Raw genomic sequence first — 27078 nt, forward strand, 5'->3', positions numbered from 1 at the left:
GGTAGTGAATTTACATATTTAAAAACACAGTTTGTTTGTAATTTATGAAGTATCTGCCCTGCTTCTCAGAGGACAATCATGTTATGATGGTTCAGAATGAATGACTATGAGGTACTTGACAGTCGTGGAGCTATGAATTCTGGGATACTGTATGTCTTGAGGCCAAGCTGAGGGAGATATGCCATTAGAATCAGGGCTGCTGCATGTGCCCGCAATCATCCACAGCATGTGGCTTCATATTGTCTACATTTGCAATAAAGTCGAACTGAAATTGAAATTCAGTTTTCCTCAGAAATCCCTTTATCTTTGCTGTTTGTTATATTGTAAAAAAAACAAACAATTTCTGCAGTAATAGAGCGACATATATTAGTGGTGCATGAAGTTATGGTTTTGACTGACATTCAGTACGCTTACATGATGTTAGAAAGAGGTGAATTATTGTGATAATCCGACTAAAACTGGACTTTTAAAATACATATAATATTAGTCTGACTGAAATCATACTAAGCCGAATTTCTCGAAGTTGGACTAACGCACCCAGATAATGCAGTTTTTTATGTATGCGCCTCTACCGGACCTGAACTGGCCTGAACTTAAGTGTTTTGTGCATGCTCCATAATCCCTGCGACAGGCTTTGACCCTGAAGTCAACAGCATAATTTTGTAGAAGAAAACCGAGAAAAAGCACAAGAAGAAGGAAAGAAAACAAAACAAGACAAAGGAGCCAAGTGAAGCGTAGAGTATGTACAAAATGTACAGCACCAGAAATCTATCCATGTTTTCACCCTTCAGCATGCAGCCTGTTTGCGACTTGTTAACTTGTATGGTTTGTGTGTTTGTGTGTAACAGGTCAACTAGAAGAAATAGAAGAAAGTCAAATAGCAACTAGCTGAAAGGGGACATATCTCCACCTACCATGGTGGAGTTGGACATACTTCCATTAATAAATCAATTCTCCCACAGTGTTTATATACTGGGACAAGGACAGTAATCCAATTAAATGACCAAATCCAGTTATAACCATAACTTGACTTAACTGCGCATGTGCAGCGTACAAAGAGTCAGTGCTGTTTATTTGGTGGTGCAATTAAATCTAACCATGGTAACTTGGCTAAGCCGAAAGACACCCAACCATATTTCTTTCCACAAAATTAACCATAGAAACTTTCATTGCATTAACCTAACCTTCAATGAGAATATGTGGGTAAAGGGACCAATGTCTTAAACCACTAATGGTTTCCAAAAACAGTTTTGTCATATTTTGAAAAATGGAAAATTATACGCAGTAGTTACAGATCATTGTTGATTTTCCTTATACAAGAAGTGAGGAGAAATCAAATTTCAGTTCGACTTTAAGTGTGCTGTGTATTGTCTGTGTGTGGGAGAGAAAGTCTCTGAAAGCCCATCATGGCCTCCAGTGTCCACCTCATAAAGGTGTTAAAGGGCTGGAGTCAGAGTTTATTTGGGGATGGAGCAGAGCGGACTACTGGCTGATGGCCACCGTGATGTCACTTCTACCTCGATTCTTTTTTGATTTCTTAGATATTTCATCTTTTTTTTGAATGGCAGGCAGGCAGGCAGGCAAGCAGCACCTACTTGTTACATGGACAGGAGCAAAGACCACAGAATTTCCCTAGATCGTTCAAATTCTTTTCTGCATCCTTCATGTCCTTATTGATTTGGTCCATTCCCTCCTCGATGCGCTCCAGTTGCTCTGATTAAACACAAGTCATTTATCCCCCACAGAACGAAGCACAAGAGAGAGAGGGAGTAAGAGGAGAGGAAGAGAGAGATAAAGAGAGGACAAAGGAGAGAAGACAACAACTTCAGACACTCACTGTGACGAAAGAAAGTCAAACAAAAAAAAAAAGAGGAAGAACTGGACGCCACCACATATGTAAAGAACCTTTGGGGCACACTGTCAGTACCTACTTGTTACATGGACATATGAAAAGCCCACAGCATTTCCCTAAATCTTTTAAATTTTTCTCGGCTTCCTTCATGTCTTGGTTGATATGGTTCATGCCATCTTCAACACGATCGAGTTGCTCTGGTCAGGACAAAGGGATGACAGTAGTGGAATGAATTTCATTGACTGATTGACAGAAATATGAGTCATGATGAGCTTTAACTGAGCCATGTGTGTGTACTCTAGAGTGTAAGTGCCAGTGTGTGTCAGGGTAAGAGATTGAACTCAATTTCAATTGAGTGCATCAATTTGGTGAGACAAAATATAGAGTTTAGGGGCCAGAGAATGGTTGAAACAGCACAAAAAAATCAAATAATGAAAGTGAAAACTATATCTAAATGTAGCCTACTTAGAGAATTCAGTTGAAAGTTGAAGTGTTTTAACGAACAGCTTGACATTTTGGGAAATGTATTCTATGCGAGTGTCAGGGCCCTGACACACCAAATCAATGGTCAGCCGTAGGTCAGCATTGGGCCACTGGTGAGTGTCTATCGCCATAGTTTTTGTGTGTGTTCTGCACCATCAGCACTAGTTGGTCCTTGTTGGCAGCTTTTCAGCTAATTCAGGATGTTGATACGGCATCAGAGCTGCGAGAGCCAATTGGTGAGAGAAATCTGTCTGATTTGCAGTTTAGCTCGATGCCTGAGAAGAGAATCAGAATTAAAGAAAGCAAACAAATAATTAAAGTAAAGAGGGAGTGAATTCGAAACAACTTGCTATTTGAGATAGGATTATGTATTTAGAAGGCCCCCTCTGCCAAGCCTTGAAGACAATTTTCTAAGTGACCTAATGATGGCACTACCAACCATGGGACCAAAAATACTTTTTCTTGTAGACTTACATAGGGAAAGGTACACTTTTTTAAGTATCACAACCCCCCGGCAACATTAATCCACTATCAAGATTTGATCAATTTGGTCTGATAACATTTTGAAAGTCTATAAGAGCTACAAGACTAAATTATTTATGTTCAAGTTAGCAGAGTGCTAAACCAGAAGTCAGACAACCGGCCGGCGTAAGTTGGCCACTTGGTCGTGCTTGGCTTTGCTTGGCTTTACTTGACAACTGACAACTGCATGCGCCATATGGGCTCAATCATGCTCAAACAGCGCCAATAACCCTGGTTCATCGAGGGAACTTTACATGCGGCAGCTGAACCATTTTAGCTTCATGTGCCACCGTGCAACTTTCATAAGAATGAATAGGTAGGTATGACTTAAGCCATGTGGACCATTCTCTTTATTTTCTGAGCCAGCTAGATAGTGCTCTCTGTTCAACAAAGAGTTGAGAGCAAATAGAATTGCCATTCCTTGAGTCTTTTTCTTTAAACCAAGAGTGTCGTCTAGTTGGCTCAGAAATGAAAGAAAATGGTTCATGAGACCTCATTTGGCCATCACTTTGAATAGGGCCCCACCTCCAAGGCTGTATGCAGAAGCATTGAGCTCTTTGACAGAGACAATTTGTTATTTGGGTTAATGTTCGCGAGCTCTCAATAAATATGCTTTGTTCTTTCAGTGTTAGGATGGGTTGTTAAGGTGCTATCCGGCTAAGTAGTGTCTTGAATCCATCCTGTTGGTCTTCCAGTTTCCCTTTTTGAATGAATACAGACTGCTGCCTCCTGCTGGTATGGAAAGTTATGTCCACTCACACAGGCGCAGGACATTTTGAACTAGTAAGTGGCTGGCTGTAGTCTTTGCGATTTGTTCAAGTGCAACTTTTTGGCAGCTAGTTCTTTGATGGCGGTTTGGTGTGTCTGGGTCTTAAGATGAAAAGACTGATACCGCTGTCAGGTCACCTGTATGATCAATATGAAGCTACAGCCAGTGGCTGTTTAGCTTCTTTTATCTTAGCATTAACATTGGTAACAGGTAGCTTGGCTCTGTCAAAAGGTGACAAAATCTGCCCTCCAGCACCAGGTTAGCTTACTTTACCGATTGAATGCAAACGAGCTAGTGAACGCAACCTCCATAAAACCCCAGCTTGTTGTTCTAGCACTTTAGAGTTAGTGTGGGTAAATTTTGTTACCTTTGGGCAGAGCCAGGCTCACTATTTTTGCCTGATTTCAGTCTTTATGCTAGCTAAGTTAACTGTCTCCTGGCTGTAGCTTCATATTTAGCACGCAGGTCAGAGAATGGTTATCAATCTTCTCATTGATATATTCAAGAGAGCAAATATTTGCCAAAATGTCAAAATATGTTGTATATCCTAAATTGCTTCAAGTGACACACTAAGTGTTAATGTCAGAGAACAAAAGAATCAGAGTTAAAATCCCTGCCACTGTGTTCAGTTTATATATTTTATATTTTGATTGGATAAAAGAAAAGAAATGTCACTTGAGAGCTGTTTCATTTCATGAGAAGAACTTTTTCGTGAGGATGGTGAGCCAAAGCAGCTCTTTTTTGCTGTTCAGACATCTACTCTAAGGCAAAAAATGTCTCTTTGTTAGCTGACAGAGTGCCAAAGTAAAGAGTCCTAAGACCTGGAAATAAGTTGACATTTCAGCACTCTCAGTTCACTCATGTCAAAGTCAAGGTTTTTTGAATGGGTTTTTGGTAAGAAGTCTGAAATAAGGTCTGTGGTTAACAAAACCTTCTACATTTTGTTTTATGATGTAAAATACATCACTAAATACCCAGCTGTGAACTTTGAAGCTTTTATGAGCATTTAAAAAAAATCCCAGCTATACAGCTTTGTTGTGGTTGCAACATAAAATGTGACAGAGGTGTTGGTGATTGTATTTAGGCTTCAAAAATCATTAAAGTGGTTTATCTTGCTGAAGAAAATGTGTTAGTATCATAAAGGTTTGTTTACCACAGAGCTTATTTTCTGTAATAATCCAAAATGCAATGGAATAATCCCATAGGCTTTTTGTTGATGGAACCAGGCTGAGGGTAACTTCTGTGTTGGTCTACAGAAAAATGTCATTCCTGAGGCCCTCTATACTGAGCCATATTAATAAGTCTGATGTTCTATGGTCTAACTAAGCCTAGGAGCAGCCACAGTACAAACCCCAACAGTTACTGAAATTATTTTAGTAGTATTGAAACATAAATGACTCTATCGGGCTATGGATCAAGGCATGGCTACTCTCAATTCTTTCACATAGCAGCTTATTGCATTGTGAATATAACCGGCTTATTAACTGCGTGCTGTCTGTGTTGCTTTGTGTTTTGTAACAAACGTTGACGGTGACTGAAAGGATTTCAGATATGATTAGATTGTGGTTTGTGAGCGTCAGGGCCTTTGTCATGCTGATGTGGTGGATGGTGGGCTGGTGACTGTTTCATGGCACAAAGAATTTTCCATCCTGATTGTGATTCAAGGACATACGGTGCAAGCAGAGTGTGAAAGGGTGAGGCACAGTTAAATATGGAGCTGATTCAAAAAGTAGTTCACTGACTTTTTTCAGATTTGTAAAATCCCTGGTTGACATGCATTTATGTAAATATATTCAACCAAGAAAGGGTCCATGTTGAGTCAGTGTTATTAGAGTAAAGTAGGGTAACGATATTTAGCATGCGGCTTTAGAGACTGACTGTTAAGAAAAGAAATTCCATGTCTAATTTTTTTTTAAATATTTTTTTTCTTTTAGCAATCCTTTATACCAGTGATACTCAACTTGCGGCTCCTGGGCCAAATTTGGCCCCCGATAGGGTGCTGGATGCCCCCCCAAGCATTTTCTAATTCACTTAAATGGGTATTCATAAGGTTCCCGAGTGCACTAAACTGGATCAAAATAGAGTTTATTTGTCGATAAAGTCCCAGTGGAGGATCACCACCAACACAGTCCTTACTACGTCCCTAATGTCAAAAAAATCCTAAAAATGTCCTATCATCCTCGAAACATCCTGAAATCCTAGGAATGTCCCAAATCCTAGAAATATCCTAAAATCCTAGTGTCCTGAAATCCTAAAAACATCCTATAATCCTACAGTGTCCTAAAATCATGAAAACAATCATAAAAACACCCTAAAACCCTAAAAACATCCTACAATCCAAGAAACATTCTAACATCCCTGATGCATCTTAAAATCCCACAATGTCCTAAAATCCTAAAAACATCCTAAAAACCTAGAAATGTCCTAAAATTCTAGAAATATGCTAAAATCTGAGAAATTACTTAAAAACCTAGAACTATCCTAAAATCTTAGAAACATCTCAAAAGCCTTTGATATCCAAAGATCATAGAAACATATAAAAACTGGAGCACTTTTGAAGCAGAATTGTCCTAAAACCCTAGAAACATCCTAAAATCCAAAATTGTCCTAAAATCCTAGAAACATCCTAAAACCCTAGAAACATCCTAAAATCCAAAAATGTCCTAAAATCCTAGAAACATCCTAAAGCCTTAAAAAGTTCAAAGATCCTATCTCTTCTAAAATCTTAGAAGTGTGCTAAAATCCTATATATAAATGCTAAAATCCTCGAAACATGTATGGGGCTGCTTTGACTCCTGACATTTTGCACAAGTGGCCCCCAAGCAAAGCAAGTTGAGTATCCGTACTTTATATTCTTTAGTATGTGTCTCAAGTATCAAGTGCCATACAGCTACAGGCTCTTTTGCCTGAACAAAATCAATAACGCGGGGTCAGAGGTCAGTTCAGGCTCACTGCCTCCTGCGTGTCCACTCAGCCGTTGCAATTGCTTTTGGAGTGGTGGTCCTGTGGATGCACAGGAGCGTGGACGCTGGGGATGAGGGGGATAAATGGATGGTCATAGAGGGGACTGAGCTTTCATCCCCCTTAGTGAACAGGCGTGTTGGTGCAATTACAGCTCTTTCTTACAGTATGGGGAATTGGTTTACATGCCTTCCAGCCAACGGGAGAGCTGAGGGCTCATGTCCTCGCTAGAGCCGAGTGAAGCACAAGGCACCTTCTCATATTTTCACCCTGCCACTATTAACTGTTTGATGTTGCACACTTGAAACCATGTCATTTAGTATGAGCAGTTGGCTCGCTCATCAACAAACTGCATGTAACCAGGGACTGTACAAAGCAGGATATGGGTTGATAGCAGAGTGATTGAATATTTTGTCATTACCAGCTAATTCGATCGTTTTTATTATCTGTGTTTGTGTGTTTTTTACACCCCTGGACTGTTGGCAGGGTGGCAGGGTTGGTTTAGTTGTTCTCACATCTGTTCTGGAATTTAGGCTTCCAGTAGCTTTTACAGTAAAAAAGCTAAAGGCATATTGGCCAAATTATTTTAATTTAAGAAGTGACCATAGAGCTGAGCTGTATGATAGAAGGTATTCACTGATGGCACAGATGGCATATCCAGCCCAGCCAACAAAACAAAATACTGACATTGTACGTTTTTGCAATCCATGTATATGTTACATTTGTACATTCCACAGCTATCATATTCATGTGTTGTAGTACATGAGCTGACTTTGTGATCAAGAGGCAAGACTTGCCAAGCTGCAGATCACTGTTAAGACCAACAAACAACAAAACCAGTTGTTTTATCAAGTCGGTTTTTTAGCCATTAAATGTGAGTGTTTTTTAGGTGACGCATCACCTTGTTTCCACCAGGATAGTGCCATAGAAACAGGTTTATTTTACAGACATTGCTGCACTTTGGGCCTTAATAGTGCCATAAGAAGGGGTTGTTTTTTATCAAGACATTGCTGCATTTCCAGGCTAGAGAGTGCCACAAAATGCAATTCTTTTTCAAAGAGATATCATTATCTTTCCTGCTGGAATAATGCCACAAAAAGCAAGGATTTTTACAGAGGCATTGATATACTTCCAGCATTAAGTGTCATAACAAGGGCTTTTTATAATTTTATTTTTATTTTTTTTCCTCAGTTTCGGATTATAATTGTGCCAATTGTTTTTTCCAGAGATGAAGTGCATTTTAGGTGGGGATTGTGTCACTTAAAACTTTCATTTTAGGCTAGCACATGATAATTTCCTAACCATAACCAGGTAGTTTTGTTTCTAAACCTAACCACACTGCTGAGATGTATCTGCTATATAATATTGTACAAATGTAACATATGGTTTTCAGAAATACACATTGCAAAAATGTATTCTGGTGATTTAGGCATATCTATAATTAAATTCAAAGTCTGTGAAGCCAACATGACTGTATTCTAATCATTTTAATATCCTATTAGTTTTTCCTCAGCACTTCTGGAGAAGATTTTAGAACAAACAGATCTAAGAACAGCCTAGAAATTAACCTGCCGTCAGCTGCCACAGGGACAAACACTTTAACCCAACTGGATTCATGACAATGATAAATGAATTTGATGCTGAGCTGTAGGGTTTTGGCAGTGGCTGGCATTGAGTACTCCTCTGTTAATGTTTTGGCACTTTCACGATTTCCCTTTTGCTGTATTTGTGATCTAATGAAAATATATTTTTTTAAAAGCTGATGGCAAATCAAAAGCAGTTTGGCAAAACCCAAAAAAAGGAAAATGTTAGCCAAAGGAAACAAAAGTTAAAGGAAGCTGAAAGAAAGAAAATGTTCCCAAAGTTAATCCCATGGCACTCTTGACCATTCAAATAAACCATGCATTAAATCAAAATCAGAAACTATTACTCTAAACAAATCAGGGAAAAAATGGATTAGTTTGGAAATGCATTTAAATGAAAACAAGCAACTGCATATGAAACAATCAATCCATTCACAAGTGTTTTGATACCAAAATATGTAACACCAACATTTCTACCTATAATTAATAATGTCTCTTGTGGTACTGCTAATATGTATTTAAATGATAATCTATGCAATTAAATACAGCTTCTGTATATGGGCTTTGGTGAATGTGAATAGCTCAGTTATTTATATCTCTGCATTTTGAGTAAACCCGCCATCTCCCCTCTGACACACTTACCTCCCTGCTCGTCCAGCATAACCAAAGTCCTGATGCCGGCATCTTTGCTCTATTCCCCAAAGACAGCCAGGGAGAAGGAGGGGGACAAGGAGGGAGGACAAATCAAATGAAATAGAGGTCAGTAATGAGGCTAAAACCGCTTAGAGCATCAGCCGCTACAGAAACATACAAGCTGCATAAGTAATTTCCCCTTACATTTTCATTTTTCACCAGAAACAGTGTTTTCATGTGCAGAGTTCAACAACGATTATCTTTTTCATTGCTCTTTATTACTGTTTTGCATTCTCTGATATTTGGTTCTTCTACTGCAGTGATACTCAACTTTAGCCCAAATTTATCTGGCCCCTAAACCATTTTCTAAATACAATACATATAAAGTGATTCACACTGGGAATTGTTTTTGTACTTTTAGTATAAATAAGGTGCCAGAGTGCATAAAAAAGCATCAAAATAGATTTGGTTCATCAAAAGAAAGTGGATCCCCCACATCCCCCAACAGAGGTACTAGCTAAGCTCCTAATGTCCTAAAATCCTAGAAATGTCCTAAAATCCTAGAAATGTCTTGAAATCCTTTAAAGTTAGAATATCTAGAAATATCCTAAAATACTAGAAATATAATAAATCTTAGACATGTCCTAAAATTCTAGAAACAGCCTAAAGTCCTAGAAACATCTTAAAACCACAGAAATGTCCTAAAATTCTAGATACATCTTAAAATCCTATAAATGTTGCAAAATCCAAGACACATCCTAGAATCCTAGACAGACTGACTTGAAGCAATCATGTTTAATCCATGTATTTGGGAAGGCTGCATTCACATGACCAATAAATCAGTCCTCCCCCAGTACTTGAATACTGGGACAAGGACAGTAGTCCAGTTAAATGGCCTAATCAAGCTATGACACTAGCTTTCCTTAACTGTGTATGTAAATGTACAGACTGACCTACACCTGGAAACACATGTTCGGAACCATTAGAACTGTGAGTGAACTTTGAGTCATTTTAAGATACGTCCACCAAGTCGGATTAAGCCTAACATGTTTTCTGTAAAGCCAAACAGTGATTCATCTAACATCAATATCGATGTTTCCTTTCTCCTAAAAGAATGAATGAGTATACTTTACCTCCCCAACATTAGCATATAGGCTGATATTGATTGGAAGGGGCAAAGGTAATTTGGGAATTACACCATAAGCAGGAAACATGGAAATAGCCCCCAGGAGATTACGATAGTAATGCTGACAGCAAAGGAACCCTGCCATTTGATTTCCTAATACTAATGACACTATTAATAACCCAAGTTTCCAAAAGCCCTTCTGTTTAAGACTCAGCGGGTCTACCTTTTGGTTATGTACTGGTATTGTAGCCTAAAAGAAAGACTATTTTTTAAACAAGGATTTTCTGTTGGTCTTCTTTAAACCGGCAGATTTTCATTTTAATTCCTTCTTGAGTGTGAACCATCTGAGCAGCTGAACCTGCATGAATGCAACAGTAAAGCTATTAGTCACTGATAGGCAGGGCTGGCTACAGGTTTTGATGCTTGTAGAAATCGTGTGAGAAGGTGGAGGACAGCGACACTTGCTTATACATGACTTTTCTTCCTCTCTGCTTCTTAGAAATGCAGCATCGCCACACTAAGATGTGGCACCTGGTTCGGCCTGATAGGCATAAATAAGATTATGGTGTGTCAGTGTGTGCACACGCTGGAATGCACAAATGCACACATCCCCCCTGCCTCCTCAGCAGTTTGGAGGGAAAGCCGCATTGATGTTTGAGAGGCGAGGAGGGAGCAATATGGAAATTCTGGCGTGTAAATTATTCTGTAATTCAGCAAGCCTCCGTCCAAAGAGAAATCCCAAAGTAGTGGAATTACAGTGTGTCCCTGGGGAAACTCTCAACTATGATCCCTGCAGGACTGGAGGTGCTTCACTGCAAGTTCATTCAAATCAGGTAGACAGATTCATCCATTTTGCCAGGTAGCTTGCAAATTCTTCCTGAAACTTTCCTGTGCATCAAATGAAGGATTAGAGACCACAGTTACATTATATATGGTGGGTTATATTCACAGATTTAAGAATTGGTTTATGGTGCTACAAAATAACTGAGTTTTACTTATTCAAAGCGACCTAAGGCTGTGCACTGATTTAAAAAAAAAAAGTAGTTTTATAATCTCCTTATCTCCTTGGTCCTCAGCCTACATTACCTGACTCGATATCAGAAATCCGGAGTTATATCATAAAATAGGGTGTGAATCACTAGAGGCCCCATGATATGATATTTTCACAACACAAAATTATTACCATTTTAAACATTTAATGATATGATTAGTATTTTGATACTATATATTGTGATATATTATGGTTATTACCTTATTTTAACTGTAAATTATGTCCCTTGGCACATTTCTTCACAGAAATGAAAAACCGCTTAAGCTTGAGTTCACGACTAACCCGACATACGTGGGGGTGCAAGGGCCCTGTCATTGCTGCTTCCAGCTTTAATTGAGGTTTGGACTTCATCAGGTTGGGACTTTGATCCGTTTTCACAGCAGGTGAATTTTAAAGTCATTGGTCCAAAGCAAAGAGCTATCTTCAACGTCAAACACAGGTGAAGTGTCAGACGCACTGGCTCAGTCTGTTAAAACCCTTACTCATAAACTATCAGATTGCAAGTTCAAGTTCAATGGAATGTTCAAAACATGCAAATTAATAATAATAATAATAATAATAATACAAATGCCTGTGGCTATAATAAAGGAGTGTTGGTTCGGCGCTGTCCATAGTGCTGGAACAGGATGGAGGTACAGATAGACAAAGGACATTTAGCCTGTTTTTTTTCGCTGTGGCTCTAAATAGAAAATTTGGTCTTAATTCCTAATTTTCCCCCGTTGTAGAAACTTGGCTGAAGAGACAAGACAAAGAAGTAATGAGAGAAATCAAGCCCTAAAATCTGTTCTGCTGATTTTGAGTGAACAGAATACTCTGAGTAATAAATCTATATAAATATTGTTCTGTTGGTGAAGACAGTGTTTAGTTGTAACATCTACCACTTATGTAATCCAAAATATTGCTGAAACATCTTCCTCTCAGTGTTCCAAGATCTCCTACAAAAGCACTGCTTACACCGAAGCCACTGACAATTTAGTTATTAAGTAAAGTGACACATTTTCATGCGTTTATAAGAATCTATGCTGCATCATAAGCGATTAATGGCTACCATACACTAGCATACTTTAAAAATACATTTACAAGACTAAAGTCTGACACTTTATTACAGTTGATTACTACAGAGTCCTCGCTACAGTTGATTGCTGATGTGTGTGTGGTAGGTGAGTATAGGTATTTATAATGCATCATAAGCTCCATCAGTCAACCTCTAGTTTATAACTAGTCAAGAACATCCATAAGAAACTTTGCATTTATAATGGAGTATAAATCACAACTATAATGGTTTATACCTGTTAATATAGTGCACCAGGAAGCATTTTGTGTGTTTAGGAGTGTATCATAAAGCATTATGAATGAATTATAATTCATTATGAATGCCCCTCAAAATGCAGTGTTATAATAAGGGTTAACGAATAGAATATTACAATGGAAATATCATGATACTTTTCCCCCACCCCTATGATATGGATTGAGTTTTATCTACAAAGTAGAAAAGGCAGTCCTGTGTTTAGCTGTTTGTGATGACGGCGTATAGAGCGAACAGTCAATCTCTCTGCCTGCAGTACAGTCATAGGGTGGGGCCAAGTGGTGAGATATGTTGACGGATGATCAGTGTGACCTTGAGATCTGCACCATCCCCAGCCGTCCATGCTGCCGCCTTTTTATCTCCTCCTCCCCACCGTCTCTGTCTGCTTGTAGACTCAGGCTTTCTTCTCTATTTCTCTTCGTCTTTCACTCTGTCTATCACAGCATTATTGACCGACAGGAATATGACATTGGCAAATTAAAATCTATTGAGTCTTTGTGTGTGTATTCTCTCTCTCTTTGACATTAATTCATTTTGTATGATGTTATTCAGGCCATCACTCCTTTGACTCATGGTTCACTCAGTCCTGCCTGACAGGACAAACAGCTTCAAGCACTTAGAACACAGAAATCCTGTGTGTTAAGAGCTAAATATTGATTTGGATTCAATAGTTTAACAAATCAATGTCCCAAAAGTAGTTTATCTGCCTGTCACTTAACAAGTCATCTGCAAAGGATATTCCTAATTTGATAATGGTAGTAACAACAGTAGGTAGGTTACCATCACAGATTTGCGCAAAAGTTAGGCGATACTCTCGAAAGTTCTACTGATGGATCCCCTGGATTTTTTATTTTTCTCCTTCCTCTTTCTTTTCCTCTTCTTCATCCTCCCTTTATTCTTCTTTTCTTTTTATTTTTCTTTCCTATTTCAGTAGACTTCCTCATAGGTAGCTTTTATTAGGTTTTATCTCCTTTTTGCCTCTAGGAATGCCTGGACGCGACCCATTGCTGTGCAGCTATATTTCAGTGAAATTCCCTGATAATGTCCAGGACTCACTGCAGCAAATTCTCACTTCTGCAGTTATTTTGATGGAATATATGTATATCAGCCTGTCTTGTATTCAAAAGAACTTTTCCTTAAGTGTATCTGAGACACTACAGTCATTCTTGCGCTGTCACATTTTGTCTGAAATTTCATGAATAAAGTTTTATGGGTTTTTCTTACCTCTTCCACCAGCTGCAGCATACGACGGGTGCTCTCCAGAGACTGTGGAGAAATAAAAGAAACAGTTCATTTCCATTCCACATTTCAGGACAGATTCAAACAGCTAGAGCCATCATAAGAAGGAAAATCAAGAGAAGAAATAAATATAGTCTTCCTGGGGTAACACAAAAAAAGAATCACAAACTCTACAGAATGTATATTCATTGAATGGAGTGCAAGCGAGCTTGTATCACCTCAAAGTGGAGTCAATTTAAACAATCAGCGAGACACAAAAAGGATCAATATCTGACGTTTATCGACATGAACTCAACGTGAACTCACACTGTCTGCATTGTTGAATATGAACGACCTTACCAGTCACCAGAGAAAAAATGCTGACATTGTACCTGTCTGTAAACTATGAATATGCTACATTTTATACATTTCATGTATTGTATGCCAACTTTTCTGAAGTGATGTAGAATATGAGGAGACTTTGTCATCAGGAGGTGGAGGGGATAATGGATTGCATAACAACTGGGTTAGACGCCTGCTAAAGTGATGCCACTGTTGCATCAAACAAGACAGAGAGATCACTGCATTTCTAGCATAGAAATGCCAATATATGCCAGGAATACTGCCACAAAAAGCTGACATTGCTGTGATGCTTGACTGGATAGTGTTGCAAAAAGCAATTAACATCTACTGAGATGTCACTGACTTTCTTGGCAAGATAGCGCCACGAAAAGTTTTTGTTTTTACTGACACACTGTATTTCTAGCCAGAATATTTTTACCAAGATATCACTGCATTTCAGAAAGTGCATTTATTCCTGATGAGAGTCTTACAAAAAGCAGTTGTTTTTTACCGAAACGTGCTGCATTTCCTGCCAAGGTAGTGCCATTAAGAGTGGTTGTTTTATGGTGAGACATCGCTGAGTTTCTAGCTAAGTACCATGAAAAGCTGTTGGATTTTTGCAAGACATCACTTCATTTTCTGAAAGGGTAGCGCCTCAAAACACAGTTGGTTCTTAGCAGATGTCTCTGCTTTTCCTAATGGAATAGTCCCACAAAAAGTTTTTGTTTTTCTTGATACAATGCCACATTTCCATTTGGGAAAAAATGTTTTTTTTTTTTTTTTACCAAGACATTGCTGCATTTCCTGTAAGAATAGTGCCATGAAAACTATTGTTTTTACTGAGACATCATTAGATTTCAAGCTGACAAAGTGCCATGTTAAGCTGTTGTTTTTACTGAGACATCTCTGCGTTTCCTACCAGAATAGTGCCATGAAAAGTTTTTGTTGTTACTAAGACAAGCAGTATTTCTAGCTGGGATACTGCCACGAAATTCTTTTTTTTTTTTTTGTTCTGAGACATGACTGCATTTCTAGCAGGGATAGTGCCACCAAATATTTTATTCCAAAGGATGATCTTCTCTTAACCATAACCAAATGTTTTTAAATCTAACCACATATTACCACAATAATGTTGAAATGTTAGAGTTACCATGTAATCACTACTTAATAATGTACAAATGTTACTTTGCAGTGGTTTTGCAGAAAGACACAATGCCAAGTCTTTTTATGATTGAATTGTTAAATAATGCTGTAACAGTGGATGAACGTTGGGGAGTTTATTCTTGCTGTCAGTCAATTAAATGCTCACAATGATTTGGATCTAAAATCAAAACTAAATTGCACTTAAGCACATTTGAGACAACTTACCAAGTCCCCAGTGATTTACTCAAGAATACAGCAGCTCTGCCAATAAATTAACTACCCTTGTGATGAAAGCATGCTTCTATCCCCCTGTCTGTCCCTTTTTCCCAGACTGTTGGATGTCTTTTATGAGCCTGAGTGCTGAAGATATGTAGATTCACTTTCCAATTCCCTGTCTAGGAAGCGTGTGGCTGCAGAGCACGGCTCGCTAACCGGGGTGACTCGGCAGGGATGGCACTCTGTGATGTCTTGTTCTCTCTACAATGACTCAGCTTTGCCTTGCTGTGCTTGCTGTGAGCGCGGCTGATCCCTGCAGCGCAGGGTGCTGGGGAAGGTGTCTGGGGAAGGAATCAAATGAGGCAGTGCCTTGACATGAGCAGCCATTTTTGTGGTAGTCAGTCCTCTTTCTCTCCGACTTTCCTTTATTTTATTTTTTTACCTTATTTACATTTTTCTTTTGTCATCTGAAGTCAAGCAACAAGAATCCCCTTGCAATGATGCTCTGAGATCTGAAATGGACACTACGTGAGCTGCCGTGCTGTCAAGAACGTGTAAGTCAGTGTAACGCAGACAAAAACTATTTACTTATTCTCACGCCGCCATTTTGTGCATGCTCTACATTCACGCATGTGTGTGTGGTTAATATTCTGCTCAGCTGTGTGCTGTGTGAGTCACATGTGAAGCTGGAGGGGCGTGGGCTTATCTGCTCTGGGCCATGACTGAGACTTTCTCTCACTGACTGCTGCTGAAACACACACACACAAACAACCCTGTACTTCTATACTTGGGAGGACACTCACATAATGCATTCACTAGCTCCTTCCCCACACCCCCGGCATTACAGCTACATGCTATAACCTATTTTAGAAATGCACTTCTCTACCATGATATAAATTTAACATGCGTCTTAAAATTGAATAAACTAATTATCTTTTACTTTGGAGTATCATTATGGTCTATGGTATAGTCACTGACCTCTACTGAAACACACACACACAAACAACCCTGTACTTCTATACTTGGGAGGCCATGGGACCCTATATGAGTGCCCCTCTTGGAACTTGTTAAGCACTTTTTATATTAACTTTCAAAGGTGTATATTTATCTATTTTTTTTATCATACTGGGCAATTCAATCCCATTGGCACTTATTTTGAGATCATTCTTTTTAAATATACATTCCTTTGTTAATTTATTTACCGTTACTGATTATTCATTTTGAATAATATTTGTTTTGGTCATTTTAACATGCACCAGGTTTATCTTATTCAGCAGCTGGGGAAAATGCCATGGGACCCTAAAGGATGTTAACAGGAACTGAAACTCCCACTACCCCACTTTATTTTTTATTTTTTCTATGGTGGGCTTTTAATTAACTGTCTTTTGAATTTGTGTTTTTCAACACCATGCCAGCACCGTGTGCCCATGCCCCCTGTAGTGCTCATTTAGAGAGCTGCGTTTTATACCTAATTTAACTCTAATCCAATTTTAATCTGAACCCTAAAACCAAACCCACCTTTGAAGGTCTGTCCAAATATAAGAACTAACTAAAATGTCCTCACAAAAGTGTCCTCTATCGAGCTATAAAACCCAAGCTGGTCCTCATGAAGATAGATGTACAAGCACACACACACACACACACACACACACACACACACACAAGATGTTATCATGCAGTGTTATGAAAAGTCAGATGCAGGTTTACTCAGGTCTACTTTCAACAGCTAAAGCCCAAGGCAGACAATAACATGGTGCTGTATAATTTGTCTTCAAATGCAGTTACGGACAGAATTAAATGTGCAACACATTTGCTCGCATGTGAATGTGCTGCGGTCCAGTCTGTGTGAGTCAGTGTGCATATTTTGCATGCGTGCCATTCACGTCTGTGTGCTATCAAAACTAAAACCACCGTGATGAAGCACCGTGTTGTTCTCACCTCGTCGGCCAGCTGGTCGGCGCGTTGCTGCATGTCTGACAGCTCATTGCGCATGTCCGCGTCATCTGCCATGGCTGCTGGATGTGGGGGGTGGAGATGGTCTCCAACAGGGAAGAAAAGATCCTAGTGGGAATTCGGGGAGGGCTGGAAGAGAAATAAAACATAAGAAAAGGACAGATTAGTCAAAAACAGTCTCAGGGAGTTAATTTAGTAAATAAATAACTTAAAAAGTCACTTGAAAATTAAAATATAAATACGCTAGTTTTCAGCATTTGGACAGTCAACAAAATTAAACAAGAGTTGCAACATTATGATGTAGTAAAGATGGAAATCAGATCCCCAATATCATACATTTATTGTCTCTGAAAAACAAAGCTAATGTGAAAGTTCCTCTAATGGCCACTAGAGGCTAGCACCAAGAGTGAGACAGTCCCATAGACCCCCATGTTAAAAAGCCCAACTTTACAACAGAAATAAACATGTCTGCAGCCTGGTACAAAAAACATTTTTGGTCTCTAAAACTTATTTCACCATTCACGAACACTCTCTGAGGATGAATTAATGTGTTTTACTGTATTTTGAAAAAAACTGTACATTACTGTTAGAATTTGGCCTTAATTTTACAGCAATTTGACTGTGACAAATTTAAACTTTTAATACACTTGTAATACACAATTACATTTTCATAAAAGTACATAATTCGTAATATAAAGATGTGCATGTTAATAGTGTCTCAAAATAGTGCAGTCAAGTACAGTTCGTTGTATTTTAGTATGTCTTTGGTAGCACCAATGACATATAATTAGTATTAATATTAATTATTAGTAATAATATTAAGTACATTGTTAGTACATCAAACATTGCACACTTTAGGTACGTTGCTATAATGTATGATAGGTATACTTAGATTAATTTTAGTTCAGTGTACTTTTTATATAATGTTTTTATAAAAACATGCTTGCATTAATTTTGTTATGAATTATTCGAGGAACACTCAGACTAACTAAATCAAGAGAAATTCATCCTGTAAATTCCTGTTTATCTTTTCATGTTAAATACATCCATAATCACACGTGTGCTGGTTGAGATGCCCTTGGAGAAGGTGATACACACCTCCTGGCACCCAGTCGCCCTGGATAACAACTGCGACTAAAAGCCCGAGGTGCAAAATGTAAAATATATTCCAGCGGGGTGAGGAGAAAAATGAGGCGAGGCAAAGCGCGTGACATGCAATAAAACGGGCCAAATGAAACTGGAGGAACTGGAGCTCCTATTTCCCAAGTCTGTTTACGGATGCAGGCTGTATAATGGAGGATTAACAACCTGCAGCGGCATTTGTTTGTTTGTTTGTTGGGGAATGAAAGGGAAGGGAGCAGCTGATGTTTGCAGAGGAGTGCCAGTCTCAGACAGGGTTGACTGGGATTTTGGAGGATTAGCCACAGAGAGACATAAACAGCCTGTTTGCCCTGTAGCCGTTATCCTTCCGTCCCCTTCTGTAGGTCACGAGCGGCGAGAATCACAAGCCATTACAGTTGGGCATCTCCAGATGTAGGATTACTGGGAGCTGCAGATGATCATCAACTACATCTTGTCATGCATCAGATGAGTCTGAGATTATCATTAGATATGGCTACAAGACATCTTTACAGACTAGCATTCAAATTATTTCATCCCCTTAATCTAATTCCTTCCTACAGTTTTGTTGCCAAGTGGTAATCCTGTCACAATAATGGCCTTTTTACTGACCAGGGGGCGAATAGCGATGAATCAGTGGGAGTAACATTTTTATGCACAGTCTCAAGGAAACAAAAGGACTTCTGTCTATGTAAAAAAAATAACCCTTTAACACCTGGATCAACATCTGTTTTCTTGTGCTGCATTCAGACATCTTTCAGTCTTTCACAAGCATTTAACCCTGTGAAACCGGGAAAAATTGGTTTGATTTCTTTCAAAAATATCGAAAAATAAGGCAATGAGCAAATTAATAAGAAATGTTTCACCAAGTGCAAGAATTTATCAGATGTCAGTGGAAAAAAAAAGCTAGGGAAAAACTGTATTTTCGTATTAACGTATTTTTTATGACCAATTATAATTAGATATTTTGAACTTGTGATGAATTATTGTAATTTGTAAGCATTTTAATGAGAAGTTTTCCAGGTCATTTCCTTTTTTGTCATTTTTTGATGGATAGGTAGATGAATAGATAGAGTTCCTACTGATAAGGGCATAGCCATAGCATCGTGACCTAGAATAGACAAAAAAAGTTGCTGTTTTGCAGAATATGGCTTTTTCAAATCGCCTGAAATGCCGCCTCATGAGAGCCTAAAGGCGTATTTCCGATAAGTATAAGTTCTATTGAATTAACATGCTTCCATTAGGTGTATTTTATATTTGCAGTATCAGTTCACGCAATCTGAGTGTTAATGGAAACCTGCCTAATGACAAGCTTTTGTACTCCACAAGATACAAATCTACTGAATCTATGTCTGTGCTGGTAAAAACACAGAAACAACACGCCATAACAGACCCTCCAGTCCCTTTGCAACCCTTGAAATATGAATCCACAGTATGCTGTATCCTAAATGCTGTTTTACAGGGCATACAGATTACAGGGAATCCTTCAGATTTACTACCTTTATTTTCTTTAATGTAATTTTATCTTAATAATATCTTTGTAAGACCACTATTTTTTGCAATACTATACGCTAGCATTGACCGAAATGGCAATTACACACCCAATCAAATGATCCTCAGTGATCACTGTCTCAAAAATAGACGAAATCTTAAAGAGAAACTGCATTTTTAAACACGGACTCGATTTTCCCATGTTTTTGTGTAAAAGTGACATGTCTCATCCTGGTGACTGAACCAGCAGTCTGGTTGATACTCAGAGGTCTTGTTCTGCTCCACCCACTTGTGTGTCCACAGACTTCCACAGTAACATCTGCTGGCTTGCATGCGCTCGCTGCAGGTACACAGGATATGAAGCGATTTTTCACCACCACGTCAATATCGCAGCACGTCACGGTCTGAGTCATTAAGCCTCCCTGGTGATGCATGGATTCATTTGCATTCATCTCAGCAGATGGATTCAGTCATGTATTGCTCCCCAGATCAGCAGACACATCATAATGATTAAGTCCTGCTCCGCGTACGGGCTCCTTTTTATTATCCCATTTTCAAGGGCCAAAGAGGTGCACACTAAATCTCCATATGAACTGGAAACACTTCTATCTCTGCATTATGTTTATTCCATCTCTCCCCGATTACATTTCTCCTCCTCACTCCTTTCCTTCTCGCTCTCCGCCACAGCAGCAGCGGCCATGTTGGGTTACATAAACCTCCAACCGGACTGTGCAGTGCAGCGCCTAATGTCTGAATCCAGTCCCATTCATAAGCGTTCCTCAGAGGGACTCGCTTAAGGAAAAGAGGGCGGCATTGCCTGCATGTCCATTTATGTAACCAAAGTCAGGCAATCAAGTCTTAACTGGCCGCACTGACCTTTTACTTAACGTCTCAATTACAAGCTTCACATTTGGCATCTGAGCTGCCCTCAGCACTGCCTGCTGCAGCACCGGGACGAGTTCACCACCAGGTCTCACCAAGAGGAGACGCTAAATACTGTCGCAGCCGCTGTTATGTAACAACATGCTTTTATAATCAATGCATTCAGCTGCCTGCATGTTTTGGGTCACATTACATTACAGTTAGAGTGAAGATTTAATGATAATTTTCATGCAGGAGCAGCTGAAGTTCTTTGTGGAATGGAAAAAACGTTTTTTTTATAAAGTTATAAATGATTGATTGAACAGACCACTTGCTTGCTTTGCTTGGAGGCCACTTTCACAAAATGATAGGAGGCCAGGGGCCAGTCGCAGCAGCCCCATAGATGTTTTGAGGATTTGGGGACATTTCTCGGATTTTAGAAAATTTCTAAGACTTCAGAATGTTTCTGGGATTTTAGGACATTTCTCAGATGTTGGAACAGTTGTCAGATTTTAGGACATTTCTAAGACTTTGAGATGTTCTTTTCCAGAATTTTTTTTTCTTATTCCATGACTTTTCCAGGTTTTCCATGACTGTGGGAACCCTGCATATTGGTTTGCAGGAGCTGTTCTATGAGAATACATTGTCTAAAGACAAAAACATGAACTGCCATGCATGTACACTTTTAGGACCCAGCGCCAACTAATACTTGTACTAATACTGATTGGCTTTACTTATGAAACTAGATGACTAGTTTTGATCAGTAACAATAAGAACTTAATCTTGTAGTCAGACTTCAGTGATGCTTTTACCCACAATCCTTGATCTTTACAGATTTACATATAACTGTTCATCTGTCAGTAAAAGGGATGCTGAACTGACTCAATCCTTTAAGGATGATTCTTTCATCCCCACCAAACATCTGCCACACATGTGCTTCAAAAGATTCTTGCTCCAAATGGTAACACATGGAAGGGGATCAGCCAACATGTTCTCATTCCAAGTCGTCATATGTTGCCGCTTTGTCAGTGGACTTCTGCGTCTACATATAACGCTCTAGGTATCCTCCTGCGTCTGCTCTTCAGACTCCAGGATGCTGCTACCATGATGATAAACACAAGCGCATGGTGGGATGATGCTGCATGTGGTTAAGTTTAGGCAACAACAAGCACATGGCGACCAACGCTGGGACATCAACAAACACACATGCTCGCAATGTAGAGCTAATATCCTGCCAAAACTTAAAGAAATATTAGTTCTATGCTGGTATGGGTGGTTAGGATTAGGGCAAAAGAGGCACATGGTAAGGTGCAGAAAAAAATCCATCACATTCAGCACCTGACTCCAGTATTAAAGTCCAGAGTTTGTTGGACCTATCGACCATCCCTCACACCTCTGACATTACATTGTTACTGGCAGCGTTTCAGCCTTGGATGTAATAAAGGACCTGGATACAGCTTTGACTGTGGGGTCCCATTCATTCTAATCAAAGCTGCTTAGTGGCGCATGAAGCAAAAAACGCTCTATTTCCACAGTATTCAAGTACTTTGATCTTGTCCTATGGGGCCCACAGGGCACTTGAGACTTATGGCGGACAACTTCGTGTGTACAAGTGCTGCCAAGCAACCAACTTCTGCAGGCCATACAGCTAACTTCTGGTTTAGCACTCTGCTAGCCTGAATAGGGATGAAATGATTAAATCTTGCAGGTCTTCTGTATTTAACTGAATATAGGGTAAAAAAAAAGATTCTTAAAATCATGGCATTCTGGCATATATCTTCTTTGTATCATGTGTTTCTGTGAGCTCGTCATCATGCGTTACATATGATGCGGACATGTGACCTTTCGACTGCCAGTCAACAGGAAAGCAATAAAGAAGAGGAAAAGGTGGGTAAAAAAAAAATCATCCTCTGACTAATTAAAAATATACAACAGCACGGCAAACACACCGACTCATCTGAGTCCTCTATATGCAGGCAAAGATACACATACACGCACACAGTGTTTATTGCATTGCTCCTCCGAGGACAGAGGCAGAGTGAGCTTTGCTGATTAGCAGTAGCATAAATTCATGGTGCTGGAAAAGGTGATAAAAATCTAGCACGGCAGTTATCACAGGTTTCAGGGGAATTATTGGCTCAACCAACACACTTAATCAACACTATTTGGAATAACTGGATGCGCAATTAAGCACCGAGCTAAATACCTGCATTCATGTCCTGTACAATACTCTCTGCAGGAAAAAATAACTCCATGAATGTTTAATAGAACGCTCGTCTTTCTACACGTGGCTCTGCGTTCATCCTCCACCGTGTTTACTGCCGCGGGAGCAACACTTTGGTGTGAACGTCATGGGAACAGTAACACCAGATATAAAGATGCCCTTATTTCCCTCCCCCATACATTGCACCCCGAGGGATGGTATATTTTATACCCTGTCCAATCCCATTCTACCTGGGGAAGATTACCAGCCCCCAACAACTGTTCCATCTCATTTTTTCCCCTCCTCTCTCCTTTAATATCCCTCTTCTCCTCTTCTCCTTCAAATTATCCCCCTTCTTTTATTAACGTCTCTCTTTTTACATTTTAAGTGGCAAAAAGAAAAATACAGACTGGACAACACCTGCCATCTCTACCCAACTCAGTCATTTACATAAACTGTGCATCAATATGCATTTGACTAATTCTCAAATGAATATTTATAAAAGCTGTATTTCAGTTTACGACATAATCAAATCTGACTGCAAGTCATGTTCTGTCAGAACAAATGTATCACATAACCCCAAAAAATATTCATACCCTCAATTATTACAATAGGATTTATAGCAAAATCAAAGCTTGATATCAGATTAAAGACAATCGTCCAAACTTACCTCATGGAATCAATGAGTCTTAACCCTTTGAGACCTGAGCACATTGTCATGATTTCTTCCAAAAACATGGAAAGAAGGCAATGAGCAATATAAAAAGAAATGGCTGAAATTTAGCAAGAAATTAGTTAAAAGTTGCAAGAATTTTTTTTTTTAAATAAGCAAAAGAGAAAAAAAAGTTGTCTGAATTTAAGTAAAAATAGCAAGAAATTAGTAATATTAAGAACGAGAAAGTAAAAAGCAAAACTGAATAAGTATGTATACAGATATTTTTTCCTATGTTACATAATTTTGAACATATAATTACAAAAATATTTTTTTGATAATATCTAATAATCTCCCACAGCTGATTTTCAGTTCACTCTCATGTCATCTTTTACTTCTTTTTTCTTGCCAAGTAGCTCATTATGTTTTCTCCATGTTTTGGAGAGATATCCTCAGGTTTCACAGGTTTAAATGCCTGTGAAAGACATCTGAACACCTGAGCACAAAAAATGAAGTCGCTCCAGGTGATAAAGGTTTTAGCAAGAATCACTCGTACGAACACATTTGTTCTTAAGCAGCTTGTGCAAGTGATTAACAGAAACAGAGAAAATAACAGAGAACAGAGATATATGATGCAATTTTGCTCCAATCCAGTGCAAAGCCCATGTGTTTGATTTGCACAGCGACAGCAGGAGTTGTGAAGAGCAGAAATGTTAAACGCCACTATAATACAAAGCAGATATTTCCAACAGCAACACAGAGGTGACGACAGCGAAACTTCTACTCATCCATTTTCTTCCTTTTATACGGGGCTGGGTTGCAAAACTCTGACTGTTAAAATCTTCCTATAACTCAACGAACAAGTTATTTGTGAGATCTCTGGTAAAAAAACAAAAAGTACTTTTCTGATGCAAAGGTAGTTAAGAAGTGCTTCAGTGAGATAGTTGAGGCTCTGCTCGACAGAAAGGAGTGAGATGAGAATGAGAGAGAAATTCAGTTATAAACAAGTTTCATAAAAGTCATTTGCTATCATCAATCGTTGCAGACCTTTGAATATTAAGTTTGAGAACCCTGGGGCTACATCATCGTCCTTTGCATAGTTTAGTGTTATCCGAAACTTCCTGTGGGAATATTTAAGGCTGTAAGACATAAAATGAACATGAAGGTGAGATACTGTGGAGCTCTGATGAGACGAGAGATCTTTGTTTTCTGCACACTGCATGTGTGTCCCCAGCTAGCAAGCTTTGGTTCTAAAAATGTTCTGAGAATGGCACAATGCAACCACTGCAATGTTTTAGTGACATTTCCAGCAGCAATCGTATCGTATCATATTGTATTGTACCGTACCGTATTGTATCGTATCGTATCGTATCGTGTCTGTAATCTCAGTCTTCAATAATGTTTTCTGAATGTTGCTTTGAATCTTCCTCTGTTCTCATGTAACATTGTGGGAACATTTTATAAAAAGAACATCCTCTGATCTGCTACATCACCCAAACATCCTCAGAATGTTGCAGTAATAACATTTAGAGTTACATCTGAGTCAGCATTTAACCTTACAGGAACATTATTTGAAAAAGATAAATATCCTTAAAACGCTCTTTGAACATTAGATTAAAATGTTTTCTTCAAACATTATTGCAACTTGTAGGTAACGTTAGCCGTTGTTGCGCTGGGTCTCTCTCCTTTTTGCTCTGAGTGTGTGGATGCCATTTTGTTCGCCTCTCAATTTCAGACGCTGCGTCTCTCTCTCTCTCTCCCTGCATCAAACACTCGTCTTTGTCTTTTAAAATAAAAGATCTTTGAAAGAAAATGAAATCATGGAGTCACTCCAGTGTGATTGATACAGCCAGGCGTTTTATAAACATCTATCAAAGCTGAGAGATGAAACAGCGTCTTATTTCCTGCTCCTCTGCAAAAACAGGAGATGATGCACACAGATCCAGAGCTGCACTGCCTTCACACTACAGTAACTGGATTTAAAGGTTATCTTCAGGCACGCTACTTTACAACTAGCCATCTGGCTATGTGAATCGCCCTCGTGAAAATAAATCTTATTACGTAAAAGGACTTAATTGTGAGGGTTACTACGGCTCGTCACTGTTATCGCTCCATACAGAGGTCCGCGCTGACAAAAGCACTAAAGTGCAACAGGTGGTTCTTCTGAAATTAACACTGCTGAATTATGATTTGTCTTCACAGGAAATGGTGAATGTAAAAATTATATTTAATACGGTTTACAATTCCTCAGCAGCCATTTTTGGGGGCTGCAAGGAACAATTAAACTGTAAAATATTGCAGGTTATATTATATTATATATCTTCTAATTACAGTTATTATTATTGTCATTGTCATTATTATTATTATTATCATCATTATCATTATTAATTTTATTTTAGTTCTTATTTTTTCGTTATTGTTAATGTGTATTGTATGTGGTCTTAACGGGTTCAGGTAATTAAGCATTTCACTGTGCATTGTACTTGTACGATAGTGCATGAGACAAATAAACTTGAAATTATTACAATTATTAATATGATTACTATTATTACTATTATGACTATTATTAAATGCTTCTTCTAACCCAAAACCTTCACATAGAGGTTGAACTCATCATCACCATGCCAATGACATGGCACTGGCCCTGCAGGAACCACGGCGAGTCTGGATAATAACAGCAGTGATGTAACATTACACAACAAGTCCAAGTGTCACTACAGCTGGAGCCGTGTGTGCACACAAGAGGCAGCATTAAGTGCCACGGCGACATCCCACCGCCATGCATTATTGACTGCACAAGACCAGGACCCCATCACTTATTCATCTGTAAGCATCCACACCTCAGAGACACATGGCTACAGAGCCGGAGGCCCAGCATCATTACACTCAAGCCACTCAAGCACCTGACTTTCTGTTGCCTCCTCTGTGGCCTTTAGAGGAGCGTCAGACACTGAAACACAGATTTAACCTTTTGAACTTGAAGAAATATCATGCAATTTCTTTCAAAAATATGGAAAAACAGGCAATGAGCAACTTGGTAAGAAATGTTTTGCAAAAAAAAAAATTGCAAAAGTGAAGAAAATGAAGTTAAAACTTTCTGAAAAAATATTAATTTAATTTTATATTTTATTTATTGTACTTCTTTCTGTAACATAATTTTGAATATAAAATCCTCAAAATTTCAGATAATTTTCTAACAATCCTCCCCTCTTTTTTTTCTTGTCACCATTTAGTCATTTTTTAAATTATTTGAAATGCAAAGTTGTTGTTTTTTCTCGTGATTTCTAAAGAAACCAAACTGATTATCTCAAACTTGCAAAAAGGCGTAAGCGCAAGAAAACTGATGTCAATCCAGACTTCAAAGGGTTAATTGATAATGACAACAATCATTAACTGTGTCCCTAAAAAGAACAGTATGTTAAGAAAAACAAATAAAGACCATCAGCCAAAAAAATGACAAACTATTTGCATAAACGCACATGAGAAAACCAGATCTGCATACAGTCCATGAATCCATCTGCATATTTGCATTACAGTAAATGAGAAACAATGCATTTTTTCAAAATATAGTATCTGGATATAAACATACAGCAT

General features: G+C 38.7%; 1 protein-coding gene across 1 annotated transcript in view; it reads right to left on the reverse strand.

Annotated features, from left to right (window-relative positions):
• Nucleotides 1–27078, reverse strand: part of snap25a (synaptosome associated protein 25a) — a 50758-nt gene that overhangs the window by 9187 nt on the left and 14493 nt on the right. The window contains exons 2-5 of the mRNA XM_042503251.1: nucleotides 17144–17287; nucleotides 13511–13552; nucleotides 8813–8861; nucleotides 1596–1713 (exon numbers count right to left, since the gene is read on the reverse strand). Coding sequence (XP_042359185.1) covers nucleotides 1596–1713; nucleotides 8813–8861; nucleotides 13511–13552; nucleotides 17144–17215 — 281 coding nt within the window. The 5' untranslated portion in view covers nucleotides 17216–17287. The remainder of the gene's footprint in view (nucleotides 1–1595; nucleotides 1714–8812; nucleotides 8862–13510; nucleotides 13553–17143; nucleotides 17288–27078) is intronic.

This window comes from Plectropomus leopardus, chromosome 16 (assembly GCF_008729295.1).
Source record: "Plectropomus leopardus isolate mb chromosome 16, YSFRI_Pleo_2.0, whole genome shotgun sequence".
NCBI lineage: Eukaryota > Metazoa > Chordata > Actinopteri > Perciformes > Serranidae > Plectropomus > Plectropomus leopardus.